General features: G+C 39.2%; 1 protein-coding gene and 1 pseudogene across 4 annotated transcripts in view; both read left to right on the top strand.

Moving 5' to 3' along the window:
- Window positions 1-13919, top strand: part of Sclt1 (sodium channel and clathrin linker 1) — a 128118-nt gene that overhangs the window by 87184 nt on the left and 27015 nt on the right. For all 4 annotated transcript variants that reach the window (XM_076932343.1, XM_034501353.2, XM_076932344.1 and 1 more), the window contains one exon: window positions 1672-1868. In XM_076932343.1, coding sequence (XP_076788458.1) covers window positions 1672-1868 — 197 coding nt within the window. The remainder of the gene's footprint in view (window positions 1-1671; window positions 1869-13919) is intronic.
- On the top strand, window positions 11279-11491 carry LOC117707815 (small ribosomal subunit protein eS21 pseudogene; annotated as a pseudogene).

The raw sequence follows: 13919 nt of genomic DNA, 5'->3' as shown, positions 1-13919 counted from the left end.
TTTAAAAAAATAAAATAAAAAATGACCTGACTCAGCCTAGGTAGTAGCAAAATTTCCCAGGAAAAGCAATAATTGAACTGGGTTCTAAACATCGAATAGAAAGGTAAGTGGAGGGGAGCAATTATTCCAGGCAAGTGGAACATGGAGCCAGCACCACCTGTGCTAGTAACAGAATGGGAAGGGAGCAGTAACATGGCACCATCTTGGGCAACTATCAGTTTTTTGACAAAAGGGAGGTAGTAGGAAGACAGCATTCTAAAACTGCATGGACCAGTTTCTGTGTGGGAAGGTTGGGCTTTTTCTTTTCTAAATGAGATTTAGAACCCTCACTTCCCTGAAAATGGTGGTGACTGAGACCTGGGAGGAGACAAACTTCAACTGCAAAGCTGCAGAATCTAGTAATTTTGAAATATCAGATAGCAGCAGAGCAAGGAGCCAGAGGAGAATCTGATAGCAGGGAACACAAAGATTGGTACTTGATTGTTTTTCAATGGTTTGTATTAATAATATCTGACATTTTATTTGTTTACTGTTTGAACAAGCTTATTTAAAAGTTTCAGATCAAATGACAAGAGTCTTACCATAATAGATGGTAAAGACAGGATATTTGATGTTTTTGTTGTTTGACTTGTCTAGTGTTTTTTGAAATGTTAAGATTAAGTTTCTTACTTATTATGAGTATTAATTTAGCTAGATTTCACAAAGTACTTGAAGCCAAACTAGCCATCTCTCTTTCTAATGACATAACTTTTAAATACCATACAATAGGTATTCTTTACAGTTGTCTCTTTAGTACAGTAAAGAAGTCAGCTTACCTTACAGCCTTTATCCTCTAAATTTTTCTTCAAAAATCACAGAACAAGGGAAAGTATTCTAGTTCAAATCTGATTGTACAAGAAAGATGGTTCATTATATACAGAAATGCTTTACATCATTGGAACTGAAATTCCTTCCTCTACTCCAATTAAGAAAGCTGTTTAGGGAATTCTAACTGAATTTGTTTTTATGTTTATTCTGCACTGAAATGTTTTACTATAATATAGATTTCTAGAAATATAGTGATGGCAATTCTACATGAGGTTCTAAAAGTAGTTATTTCTGAAATATGGCATTGCTTATTAATATACCCAAACTGACAAAACTCTAGTTTATCTTGCTTCGTTTTACAAAGCACTATGGAAAGCAATTTGAAAAGTTTCTCTCTCTCTCTCTCTCTCTCTCTCTCTCTCTCTCTCTCTCTCTCTCTCTCTGTCATATGTGTGTGCGTGCGTGTGTGTGTGTGTGTGTGTCTGTCTGTCTGTCTGTCTGTACATAATAATTTTAGTAAAATTTTAGCAGTTACCAAAACCATGAGTACTTATTGTGTATTCTGGCAAAAACAGAAAGAGAAGCTTGTTATATATCCTGCAGACTTTTTCCTACTGGCACTTTATGATGATGAGAAAGTGTTGCAAATTTACAGTCTATGGCAGTTATGTTTTTACTAGATTATACATGCATTAAGTTTTTATTTTGGTGGAAACTAATTGTAATCTTAACTTCTTACTGGATGCCTCACCCAGAAATTTTTAAGTCTCATATGCACAATGGATTACTCCTTTTGTGTATGACACTGGCTGACATAACTCCTAGAATCCTGAGGGGAATGTGACTGTTCCTTTTACTCCTTAGGTCAGTACAATGGAGCATCAGTTCTCAATAAAGGAGCATGGGTTTGAAGTTCAGCTGAGAGAGATGGAGGACAGTAATCGGAACTCCATTGTTGAACTGAGACATCTTTTGGCAGCTCAACAAAAGACGGCCAATAGGTGGAAAGAAGAAACCAAGAAACTTACTGAAAGTGCAGAAATAAGGATCAGCAATCTAAAGTAGGTCTACTGTCAATAGTTGCTTGATAATTTTTTTATAGACCAGCAATACAAAGTAAGTCCACTATTAATAATTGTTTAACAGTTGATGTTGTACAGAAGAAATGGTTTAAACCTATAGTTTAATGTTATGCTCTATTTATTTTTAATGTATTATATGGGGAGTGAGTGTTAGGTCACTCAGTGAAGTACTAGGAAACACAGAACCTGAATTTGATTCCAAAAACCCACATTAAAAAAAAACAATAGTTATGGTGGCATGAGTTACTTACTTAGTTCCTAATCAGTGACAAATTGTCTCAAAAACAACAAAAAAGTAGGTAACACCCATAGTTGCACACATAAACATGTGAATACACACACCAAAAGAGTATAAGTCTAGATGTTATATTTTATTCAGAAAATAATTCCTGAAGTACTATAAAATATTAAGCATAGGGCCATGGAGATGGCTCAGTGGCCAAAGTGCTTGCTGGCACTATCATAAAGACCCAAATTCAGATCCCTAGCATTCAGGTAAAAGCTAAGTGTTGTGGTGTACACTAGCACCAGAAAGAGGAGGATCCTAGGGCTTAATCTCCAGAAAGCCTAGCTAAGTCAATAAGCTCCAGCTTCACTGACAGAGACAGAGTAATTGAGGAAGACATCAGATGTTGACCTCTGGCCTCTGCATGTACACATACCTACACACAGAAGTATGCATATATACACCACACACATACACACCAAAAAGAGAAAGAAAATTTGACACTATAAATCAAAATAAATACCTTGTTATTATCAATTTAGTGAGTACTCCACATGATACCATAGTTTGAGGAAGACACTGAAGTATAGACTACATGCAACATTTAGACTCCATGTGGTCTATAAAGCCTGAAATATTTATTCTCTAGCCCTTTAAGAATGTCTCATGGACCAGCGACATAGCTCAGCAAGTAAAGGTGCTTGTGCTCAACCCCAGCAACTGAGTTCCATACCCCTGAATTCACATACAGGTGGGAGGAGAGAACTGACACCACTAGTAAGCGAGCTGCAGGGAAACCACCAAACTAGGACCTGGACTGCTCTGTGGGTAGAAAAGACAGTTTATTGAGGGGCAAGCTGTCAGACTGCCTCAGAGAGTAGAGCGCAGCAGCAGCTCCATGGGAAGGGCCTTGTCAGATGTACTGGCAAGTAAATGCTTGCAGGCAAAGAAGACTCCAGTGTCCTTCTGTAGGTCTCCAGCAGAAGGTGTGGCCCAGATTAAAGGTGTGTACCACCAAGCCTGGATCTGGGACTTACTTTGTCCCAGGCTGACCTGGAACTCAAGAGATCTCCTTGCCTTAATCTCCTGGGATTAAAGGCGTATACTACCTTGCCTGGGCCTAAACTTTTCATGGCCACTATGCCTCAAGATCTCCATGCCAAGAACCAGGTCAGAAACTTGTGTTTTGGTGAACCCTCCAATTCTGGATTGTAGTTCATTCCAGACATAGTCAAGTTGACAACCAGGAATAGCCATCACACCACACAGACACACACAGAGACACACACAGTAGATAAGTAATTTTTAAAGAAAGTTTTCTGATTCCTCCTCAGAAAGAGCTTACAGTTATTCCAGTAACCTGGGATACTAGGGAGTTTAAAAATGAAAATGTTGATTTTCTGTCCACTTAAAAGTTTACTAGATGTTATGAAATAGACTGTAGCAAACCTAAAATTGTTCTAAAGAGAGTGAAATGTGCTTTTAAACAGACAATAAAGGATAGAATGCAAAAGAGAAAAAGACCCACGCTGTAATAGCCCAAAGAGAAGCAAGTGGGTACAGGATGGATGAATACTAAGGTTTTGATTGATTTGTTGTTGATGTCTAGGCTTGTGTTTATTTTTTTGTTTTGGTATAGAGGGTAGTATATGAATGTTAGTGTTGTGGGGCAGGAGGTGGTGACATATGCTTGTGTGTGCCTCTGGATGCCAGAACTTGAGGTTGGTGTCTTTCTCAATCACGTTCCATATTATTTTTGAGACAGGGTCTCTTCACTGAACCTAGAGCTGTTTCAGCTAAACTGGTGTCCAGAGAGCTTCAGTAATCCCCATCTGCCCACCTGCTCTAAGTTTATAGATTCACAGTCTCACCTGTCTCTTTAAAGGGTGCAAGGATCCAAATTCAATTCCTCATGCTTGTACAGTAAGCACCTTACCAGTAAGCCATCTTCCTGACCCCAGGAATAAGCTGTTAAGGGTTGAAAATAACCAAAGTTTGCTTTGGGCCTTGCTGAGTATAAGCCTCCCAGTAAACATTGAAGTCAGGCTCTTGTTAACTGTACTTAAAAGAGGGATATCAGAGGAAGGGTTGCAACAGAATCTATAAAGGTGAGAATCATTGATATATACATTGTATTTAAAGTCATAACATAAAAATATTGTGAGTGTGCTAAACCAGAAATATAAACACATTTGTGTCTATCACAATGTCAGAATTTATTAACAATAAATACAAGCAGTATTAGTTTCTTTAGCTACAGCTTATCAAATAATTCCTACTTCCCTTGGTAGCTGTCTGTTGACAATTACAGGTTATTTTATTTCAATCTCTACTACTACTATTAACTCTCATATCACACATTAGACTTCATATTCTGTGTGTGTGTGTGTCTGTGTCTGTGTGTGTCTGTGTGTCTCTGTGTGTGTGTGTATACAGAAATTACAGATAACTATAAAAGGATTAAATAGGCCATAGATCTCAAAGGCCTTGCTGAAGGCAGAGAGCTGGTACACATAGAAAAAGATCTACAGCAGCTGGTAGATAAAATATTAGCCCATTTGGAGAGCTGCTTGAGACATAGAGCCTCAGGATTGCGGGGTCAAGCAGAGTTCCATAGAGAGCCTTCTAGGTAAGATATAGGACTGGTCCAGATAGATGAGTGAACAGATAGATACATAGAAAGACAGAAACTCAAATGGGTTACATTGAGCAGTAGGACTGAGACCCTGAGACAGTTAGAAGCTCTTTGCCTGTGAATCCTCTGATAAGCACACCCGCACACTTACAAACATGAGTGCTGAAATGGCAGACCATGAGGCCATCAACATCTCCATATTGAGAGTCTTTTTCTTTTAAGTACAAGTAAGGTCTTTGGACTCATTGTTGGCTTGGTACATTTTGATAAGCTACCAGTCCTGGTTTTTTAACATGGTTTTTATACATGTCTGCACCATATGCTTTGATAAGTTTTGGGGAGATGTCTTTTTTTATTTGCAGGAGTAAATGATTTAGCATGCCTTGTGAGTGAGGCATGTAAGGACCATGGATTCAGGTGTGGCTCACCTTTTCTCTTAAAGAAAACCTCTGAGGCCCCAAGTCAATGATAGGATGTCTCTACTACACTCCTTTCTCTGAATGACAACAAAACCACATCCTAAGTCTCAAAAGCCCATGACAAACCCAGAGCCTCTCTCTTTCTGCTGTCCGTGGATCCAGATCCAGATGTAGAGCTCCCAGATACTTCTCTAGCACTATGTCTGCCTGCATGCCACCATGCTCCCACCATGGTAATGATGGCCTAACCCTCTAAAGCTGTAAACAAGCCCTGATTAAATGCTTTCTTTAATAAGAATTGCCATAGTCATAGTGTCTCTTCACTGCAATGGAGCAGTGACTTGGACAACAGGATTTCTGAATATGACAGGACTACTGTGCTTGTGAAGTCACAGCAGCTATGGTTGGCTACATAAGATCAACCCAGTCAACAACCCAACATGGAGGAGGATAGCCTCATTACCCATTTTTCTAAGTGAAAAGCTACTAACAGTTGATGGCTGCTGGGAGAGGAAGAAACCATACTCCAGTGGGTGTTCCCACTTCTGTGCATATATGGATAAGACAAATTGAACTCAGTATGTTGCTTTTTACAATAAAAGAGAGGACATGAAGTTGAGAAGTGGGATGGATTTGATCAAATACACTATGCATCTATGAAATTCACAAAGAAACAGTAAAAAATAATAATTTGGTTTTTTATTTATTTACATTTCAAATGTTATTTCCCTACCTGGTTTCCCCTTCCCCTTGCTTCTATGAGGGTGCTATCCCACCCACCCACTCCTGCCTCACCACCCTAGCATCCCCCTGTGCTGGGGCATCGAGCCTCCACAGGACCAAGGGCCTACCCTCCCATTGATGCCAGATAAGGCCATCCTCTGCTACATATGCAGCTGGAGCCATGGGCAGCTAAAGCCATATACAGTTCCACCACTAAACACTATAGTTGGTGTTTTAGTTCCTGGGAGCTCTGGGGGGATCTGCTTGGTTGATATTGTTGTTCTTCCTATAGGGTTATAAACCCTTTCAGCTCCTTCAGTCCTTCCCTTAAAGTCTCCATTGGGGACCCTGTGCTCAGTCCGATGGATGGTTGGCTTCAAGCATCCATATCTGTATTGTTCAAGCTCTGGCAAAGCCTCTCAAGGGATAGCTATACCAGGCTCCTGCCAGCAAGCATTTCTTGGCATCAGCAATAGTGTCTGCAGATGGGATGGATCTCCAGGTGGGGCAGTCTCTGGATAGCCTTTCCTTCAGTCTCTGCTCTACTCTTTGTCCCTGTGTTCCCTTTAGATAGTAGCAATTCTGGGTTAATATTTTTGAGATAGGCAGGTGGCCCCATCCCTCAACCCGGAGCTGTGCCTAACCTCTGGATATGGTCTCTACAGGTTCTATCTCCCCTTTGTTGGGTATTTCAGCTAATGTCATCCCTGTTGGGTCCTAGGAGCCTCTTGCTTTTCTGGCATCTGGGACTTTCTAGTGGCTACCCCTAGTTCCCCATCCCCCACTGCTACACACCTCCATTCAATTTTCTGACCCTCTGTACTTCTCCCCAATCTCTTTACACACCTGATCCTGCCCCCCTTTTTCCTTCCCCCTCCTCTCTCCCTCCCAGATTCCTCCCTCCCATGACTATTTTGTTCCCCCTTCTAAGTAGGACTCAAGTTTCCATACTTTGGTCTTCCTTATTCTTGAGCTTCATGTCATCTGTGAGTTGTATTGTGGATATTCTGAGCTTTTTGCCTAATACCCACTTATCAGTGAGTATATACTATGTGTATTCTTTTGTGACTGGGTTACCTCACTCAGGATGATATTTTCTAGTTTCATTCATTTGCCTGCAAATTTCATGAAGTCATTGTTTTTAATAACTGAGTAATACTCCATTGTGTAAATGTACCACATTTTCTGTATCCATTCCTGTATTAAGGGACATCAGGGTTGTTTCCAGCTTCTAGCTATTATAAGTAAAGTGCTACTTATTTCTCTCTGAGTATACTAAGTAGAAATACTCCATGAAGTAAGCAATTTAGAACTAACCAATATTCCAAGGAGCAGTCCTACTTAAATGTGATCTTGGCCTAAAATTGGCCATTGCTGCTATTCCATAGGTAACAAGCCTACTATCTGCCTAGATAGCTGACTCTAACTATATATATATTTGAATCCAGTAACTCTGGCTGGGATTTTTTGCTTATTTTTGTTTTTCTATGTCATCTTTAAAGCCAGGTCTTGTTTAAATGACCTCCTAAGCCCAAAATATGGAGGCTTGAATGAGAAGAACATATTTTCTTTTGTGTTTGGGTGAAGTATAGATGTCTATTAGGTTCATTTGATTCATAATGTCTGTTAGTTTTTTATTTCTCTGTTTAGTTTTTGTCTGGATATTCTGTCAATTAGTGAGAAGTCTCCCACTATTAATTTGTGGGGTTCAAAGTGTGATTTAAGCTTTAGCAACATTTCTTTTACAAATGTGGATGCCCTTGTGTTTAGGGTACAAATGTTCAGAACTGAAATATCATCTTGGTAGATTTTTCCATTAAGTATGAAGTGTTCTTCCCTGTCTCTTTTATTAATTATGGTTGAAACTCTATTTTATTAGATAATAGACTGGCTACTCCAGATTGCTTCTTGGATCCATTTGCTTGGGAAACTTTTTTCAGCCCTTTATTCTGAGGTAATGCCTATCTTTATGTCTGAGGTGTGTTTCTTGTTCACAGCAGAATGATGGTTCCTGTTTTTATATCCATTCTGTTAGCCTGTGTCTTTTTATTGGGGAACTGAATCAATCCATTGATGTCAAGAGATATTAATGACCAGTGATTGTTATTTTCTGTTATTTTGATGATGATCGTGTGTGTGTGTGTGTGTGTGTGTGTGTGTGTGTGTGTGTGTGTATGTGTATGTTTGTATGTATTTTCTTGGATGTAGTTATCTTTCTTGGGTTGGAGTTTTCCTTCTAGAATTTTCTATTAGGTTGTATTTTTGGATAGATATTGTTTGAATTTCGATTTGTCTTGAACTATCTCATTTTCTCCATCTATGGTAATTGAGAGTTTTTTGGGTATACTAGTCTAGGTTGGACCCTGCAGCTTTTTAGAGGTTGTAAGATATCTGTCCAGGCCAGAGGTGGTGGCACACGCCTTTAATCCCAGCACTTGGGAGGCAGAGGCAGGCGGATTTCTGAATTTGAGGCCAGCCTGGTCTACAGAGTGAGTTCCAGGACAACCAAGGCTACACAGAGAAACCCTGTCTCGAAAAACCAAAAAAAAAAAAAAAAAGAAAAAGAAAAGAAAAAGAAAAAAAAAAGTCTGTCCAGGTCCTTTTAACTTTCAGAGTTTCCATTGAGAAGTCATGTGTAATTCTGATAGACCTGCCTTTCTACGTTACCTGACCTTCTTTCTATGCCACTTTTCATATTCTTTTTTCATTCTGTAGACTTTGTATTTTGATTATTATGTAACAGGAGGATTTTTTTTCTGGTCCAATCTAATTGGTGTTCTATAAGTTTCTTGTACATTTATAGTCATCTCTTTAAGGTTGGGGAAGTTTTCTTCTATGATTTTGTTGAAAATATTTTCTGGGCGTTGGAGCTGGGATTCTTCACCTTCTTCTATTCTTAATTATTCTGAGGTTAGGTTATTTTATGGAATCCCAGCTTTCCTGGATGTTTTGTGTCGGGAGTGTTTTAGATTTAACATTTTCTTTGGCTGATATATCAACTTCTTTTGTATCTGAAATTCTCTCCTCCAGCTCCTATTATTCTGTTGGTGATTCTGGCATCTGTTGTTCCTGTTCTCTTCCCTAGGTTTGCCATCTCCAGGATTCCCTCAGTTTGTGTTTTCTTTATTGCTTCTATTTCTCTTTTCAGGTCTTGCACGGTTTTATTTATTTCCTTCACCTGTTTGATTGTATTTTCCTGTCTTTCTTTAAGAGGTTTATTTATTTCCTCATTAAATGCCTCTATCATCTTTATAAGATTGGATTTAAGGTCATTTTCTTGTGTTTCAGTGGTATTGAGATATCTGGGGCTTGCTGTAGTGGGGTAGCTGTACTTTGGAGGCGGAGAGGTATCAGGAGAATGGAGGTCTCCCTGAGCGAGCAGACTGCTCAGGGCAGCTTGACTTGGCCCAGAGGGCTCAGAGAGCAGGGAGGATTGGTGGGAGGAGGGAAGCTAATGTGTATGGTTCAGGGGTCTAATGAAGGAGGAGGAGAGATGGTGAGAGAGTGGAGCAACAATTTAAATTGTTCCTTATATAAAATAAATTCTAAATGAATCAGTTAAATATAAAAAGAATATATTAAATATAGATTTTTATTTCCTATGTAATCAAAACACAAAACCTAATGCAAAAAAAAAAAAAAAAAAAAAAAAGGAAAAGAGTAACTGATTTAGCCAAAAAGTAAAAATTTAAACCAACAGCATAGTAGGATCAGGAACTAATCAATAGAGCAGTGGTTCTCAACCTTCCTAATGTTGTGTACCCTTTTATTATAGTTTCTTATGTTGTGGTGACACCATAAAATTATTTCATTGCTTCTTCATAACTATAGTTTTGGTACTGTTACAAATTGTAATATAAATATCTGATATGCAGAATGTCTGATATGCGACCCCTGTGACAAATGCAACCCACAGGTTGAGAAACACTGCAATAAGCTTTTCATCCTCATGGCCATATCTAAGATACTTGGCTAAAGAAGCTCTGATACTACAAATTCCAGTGAGATCTCAGAACATGATTGTCTGAGATCTCAGGCACAGGGAATGAGGAATGGCAGTAGAGTTTTAAGTCCTCAATGGCTCAGCTCACTTCTTACCTCCTTTGGCCAGAATCGGTCATGTGGACACACTGTAGTTGCACAAGAATATGAAAGAAAGCCATTGAACAAGTCACCTGATCTGAAAGACACAAACACACACATACACGCACATATACACACACACACACACACACACACACACACACACACACACACACAGCCTTATTTTTAATATACCTTAACAGCTCACTGGCTAAGGCCACTCCCTAACTCTACATGGCTAACACACAGTCCTCCTCTGATATTCCTGAGTTAATACTAAATCTATATTTCATCTTTGCTGCCCTGGACCCTACTAGGCAGTCCTCCAGGGGCTGCTTTCCCCAGCTCTTACATGATTATTACTCTGTTTTATGGAGCTCTCCTGCCTGATCCTCCTGCTTCCCAGCATGGTGGTACTGCCTTTCTTTTTCCTCTGTTGTTTTTTGGTTTTTTTTTTTTTTTTTCTGGGAAATCCCAAAAGGCCTGCCTCTGTCTCCCTGCCCAGCCACTGACCACCAGAAACTTTATTTCCCAATCAAAGCCAACTGGGGACAGGGGTTCCCGTGTATATTGAGAGCCAAGTTAACACAAATAACATTAGAACCAGTCAACAACAATGAAAAGCTTAGGAATCTTGTAGAAAGCTATTGAAAGAACATTAGTAAGAGAGAACAGTGGCTTAGGAAATTAAATTAGTGCTGTAGTCATAAAAGAAAGCATTAAAGCCATCCATAAAACTTGAAAATAGAAGTGCGGTGTGATGCAACAGACAACTTAATGAAATCCGTATATCAAAAAGTCTTGCACACCCATGCCCTATATATGTTGAACACTATCCATAATAACTTAAATGTATACAAATCATATATCCTTTGGTGGATGCATGGATAAATAAAAACTGTGTATCTGCTTGCATGCATGCCTTCAATAAAATAGTAATCTGCCGGGGAAAAAAAATTTAAAAAATGAATTGTTGTTAAATTACTGGAAGATACTATGGTAAATTAAATAAGCTGGGCACAGAAAGGTGAATGAGAACTTTATATGTGAGACCTAAAAGCTTGGACAAGTGTAAGTAGATAGTAAACTATTAGTTACTAGAGGCAATGAAGCAGAGTGAGAAAGAGAGAAAAAGTTGGATAACAGGTACCAAAATGGTTGCATGCAAGAAGTAACTTCCACTGTGCCACAGCTTAGTGCATGTTTGAATTGTCACTCCGAGTCTCACGAGTTTTTGCAATTATGTGTCAGTTGTTTAAAACAAATGCAACAGCTTTCTGCGCTCCCTAAACCTTGCCTTAGCATGCATAACAAGGCTGTAGAGTTTGTGGACCTATACATGCCACGAAAATGTTCCACAAGCAACCACATCATTGATGCCAAGGACTATACATCCATTCAGATGAATCCATCTGAAGTTGACAGGGTCACAGGCAGCTTTAATGGCCAGTGTAAAACCTACACTCTATCTGGGGCCATTCACAGGGTGGGTGAGTTAGATGATTCTATTCTCTGATTGGCTAAGGCTGATAGAATTTTCTCAAAAGACCTTTGAGCAGAAGAAATTGGGAATATTTGTCATAAAGAAAAGTGACAAAGTGCCTGTGACAGTTAAGTCTGTTTTTACTGTGTGGTAGGACTGATGTTTTTATTGTAACAAGAGCAGGGACAGCACACTCACCTCAGGAGAAAAGCCAGGAAGTATGATGCAAAAACAAGTTAAAACATTTTTAAGTGACACCCTTCACAATACTCACAAATAATATAAAATACCTTGGTGTGACTCTAACCAAGCAAGTGAAAGATCTGTATGACAAGAACTTCAAGTCTCTGAAGAAAGAAATCAAAGATCTCAGAAGATGGAAAGATCTCCCATGCTTATGGATTGGCAGGATTAATATAGTAAAAATGGCCATCTTGCCAAAAGCAATCTACAGATTCAGTACAATCTCCATCAAAATTCCAATTCAATTCTTCATAGAGATAGAAAGAGCAATTTGCAAGTTCATTTGGAATAACAAAAAACCCAGGATAGCAAGAACTATTCTCAACAATAAAAGAACTGGGGGAATCACTATTCCTGACCTCAAGCTGTATTACAAAGCAATGGTGATAAAAATTCTGCATGGTAATGGTACAGAGACAGGCAGGAAGACCAATGGAATAGAATTGAAGATGCAGAAATGAACCCACACACCTATGGTCACTTGATCTTTGACAAAGGAGCTAAAACCATCCAGTGGGAAAAGGACAGCATTTTCAACAAATGGTGCCAGTTCAACTGGAGGTCAGGATGTAGAAGAATGCAAATAGATCCATTCTTATCTCCTTGTACAAAGCTCAAGTCCAAGTGGATAAAGGACCTTCACATAAAACCAGATACACTGAAACTAATAGAAGAGAAGTTGAGGAAGACCCTCGAATACCTAGGCACAGGGGAAAAGTTCCTGAACAGAAGGAACATCAATGGCTTATGCACTAATATCAAGAATTGATAAATGGGACCTCATCAAATTGCAAAGCTTCTGTAAGGCAAAGGACACTGTCAATAGGACAAAACAGCAACCAACAGATTGGGAAAAGATCTTTACCAACCCTACATCCAATAGAGGGCTAATATCCAATATATATTAAAAAACTCAAGAAATTAGACTCCAGACAACCAAGTAACCCTATTTTAAAAATGAGATACAGAGCTAAACAAAGAATTCTCAACTGAGGAAACTCGAGTGGCCGAGAAGCACCTAAAGAAATGTTCAATATCCTTAGTCATCAGGGAAATGCAAATCAAAACAACCCTGAGAGTCTACCTCACACCAGTCAGAATGACTAATATCAAAAACTCAGGTGATAGCAGATGCTGGCGAGGATGTGGAGAAAAAGGAACACTCCTCCACTGTTGGTGAGATTGCAAGCTGGTACAACCACTCTGGAAATCAGTCTGGGGTTCCTCAGAAAATTGGACATAGCATTATCTGAGTACCCAACTATACCACTCCTGGGCATATACCCAGAAAATGCTCCAACATATAACAAGGACATATGCTCCACTATGTTCATAGCAGCCTTATTTATAATAGCCAGAAGCTGGAAAGAACCAAGATGCCCTTCAACAGAGGAATGGATACAAAAAATGTGGTACATTTACACAATGGAGTATTACTCAGCTATTAAAAACAGTGAATTTGAGAAATTCTTAGGCAAATGGATGAAACTAGAAAATATCATCCTGAGTGAGTTAACCCAATCACAAGAGAACACACATGGTATGCACTCACTGATAAGTGGATATTAGCCCAAAAGCTCGAAATACCCAAGATACAACTCACAGACCACATGAACCTCATGAAGAAGGAAAACCAAAGTGTGGGTGCTTTGGTCCTTCTTAGAAGGAGTAACAAAATACTCATGGGAGCAAATATGAAGACAAAGCATGGGATAAAAACTGAAGGAGGGGTCTTCCAGAGACTATTCCACCTGGGTATCCATCCCATGTGCAGTCACTAAAAGTAGACACTGATGTGGATACCAGAAAGTGCATGCTGACAGGAGCCTGATATAGCTGTCTCCATAGAGGCTCTGCCAGAGCCTGACATATACAGAGGTGGATGCTCACAGCTAACCATGTGGTAGGATTGCACTAGTGTTTTCAGGCTTGACAGCAAGTATCACTGATCACCACTGAGTCATCTTTCTAGCCCAATAATAACTTTTAAGGCTAGAATTTCTCAATTTGTATACGTGTTTAAAATAAATATGTAGAAAGGGGAAAAGCAGATTCCTTTGGGTCTTGTTTTAGAATTAGTAAGGATTCTGATGGTTGAATATAGGACAAGAAGGAACACTTAGGAGTAAAAGATGATTTGAGGCCATTATACATGTTGTTGCTTTCTGTACCTATCCTTTCCCAGCTCCCCAACTGTTTTTCAGACTTTAGGAATATT

This window comes from Arvicanthis niloticus, chromosome 4 (assembly GCF_011762505.2).
Source record: "Arvicanthis niloticus isolate mArvNil1 chromosome 4, mArvNil1.pat.X, whole genome shotgun sequence".
NCBI lineage: Eukaryota > Metazoa > Chordata > Mammalia > Rodentia > Muridae > Arvicanthis > Arvicanthis niloticus.
This window is presented reverse-complemented; position numbering and strand designations above follow the sequence as displayed.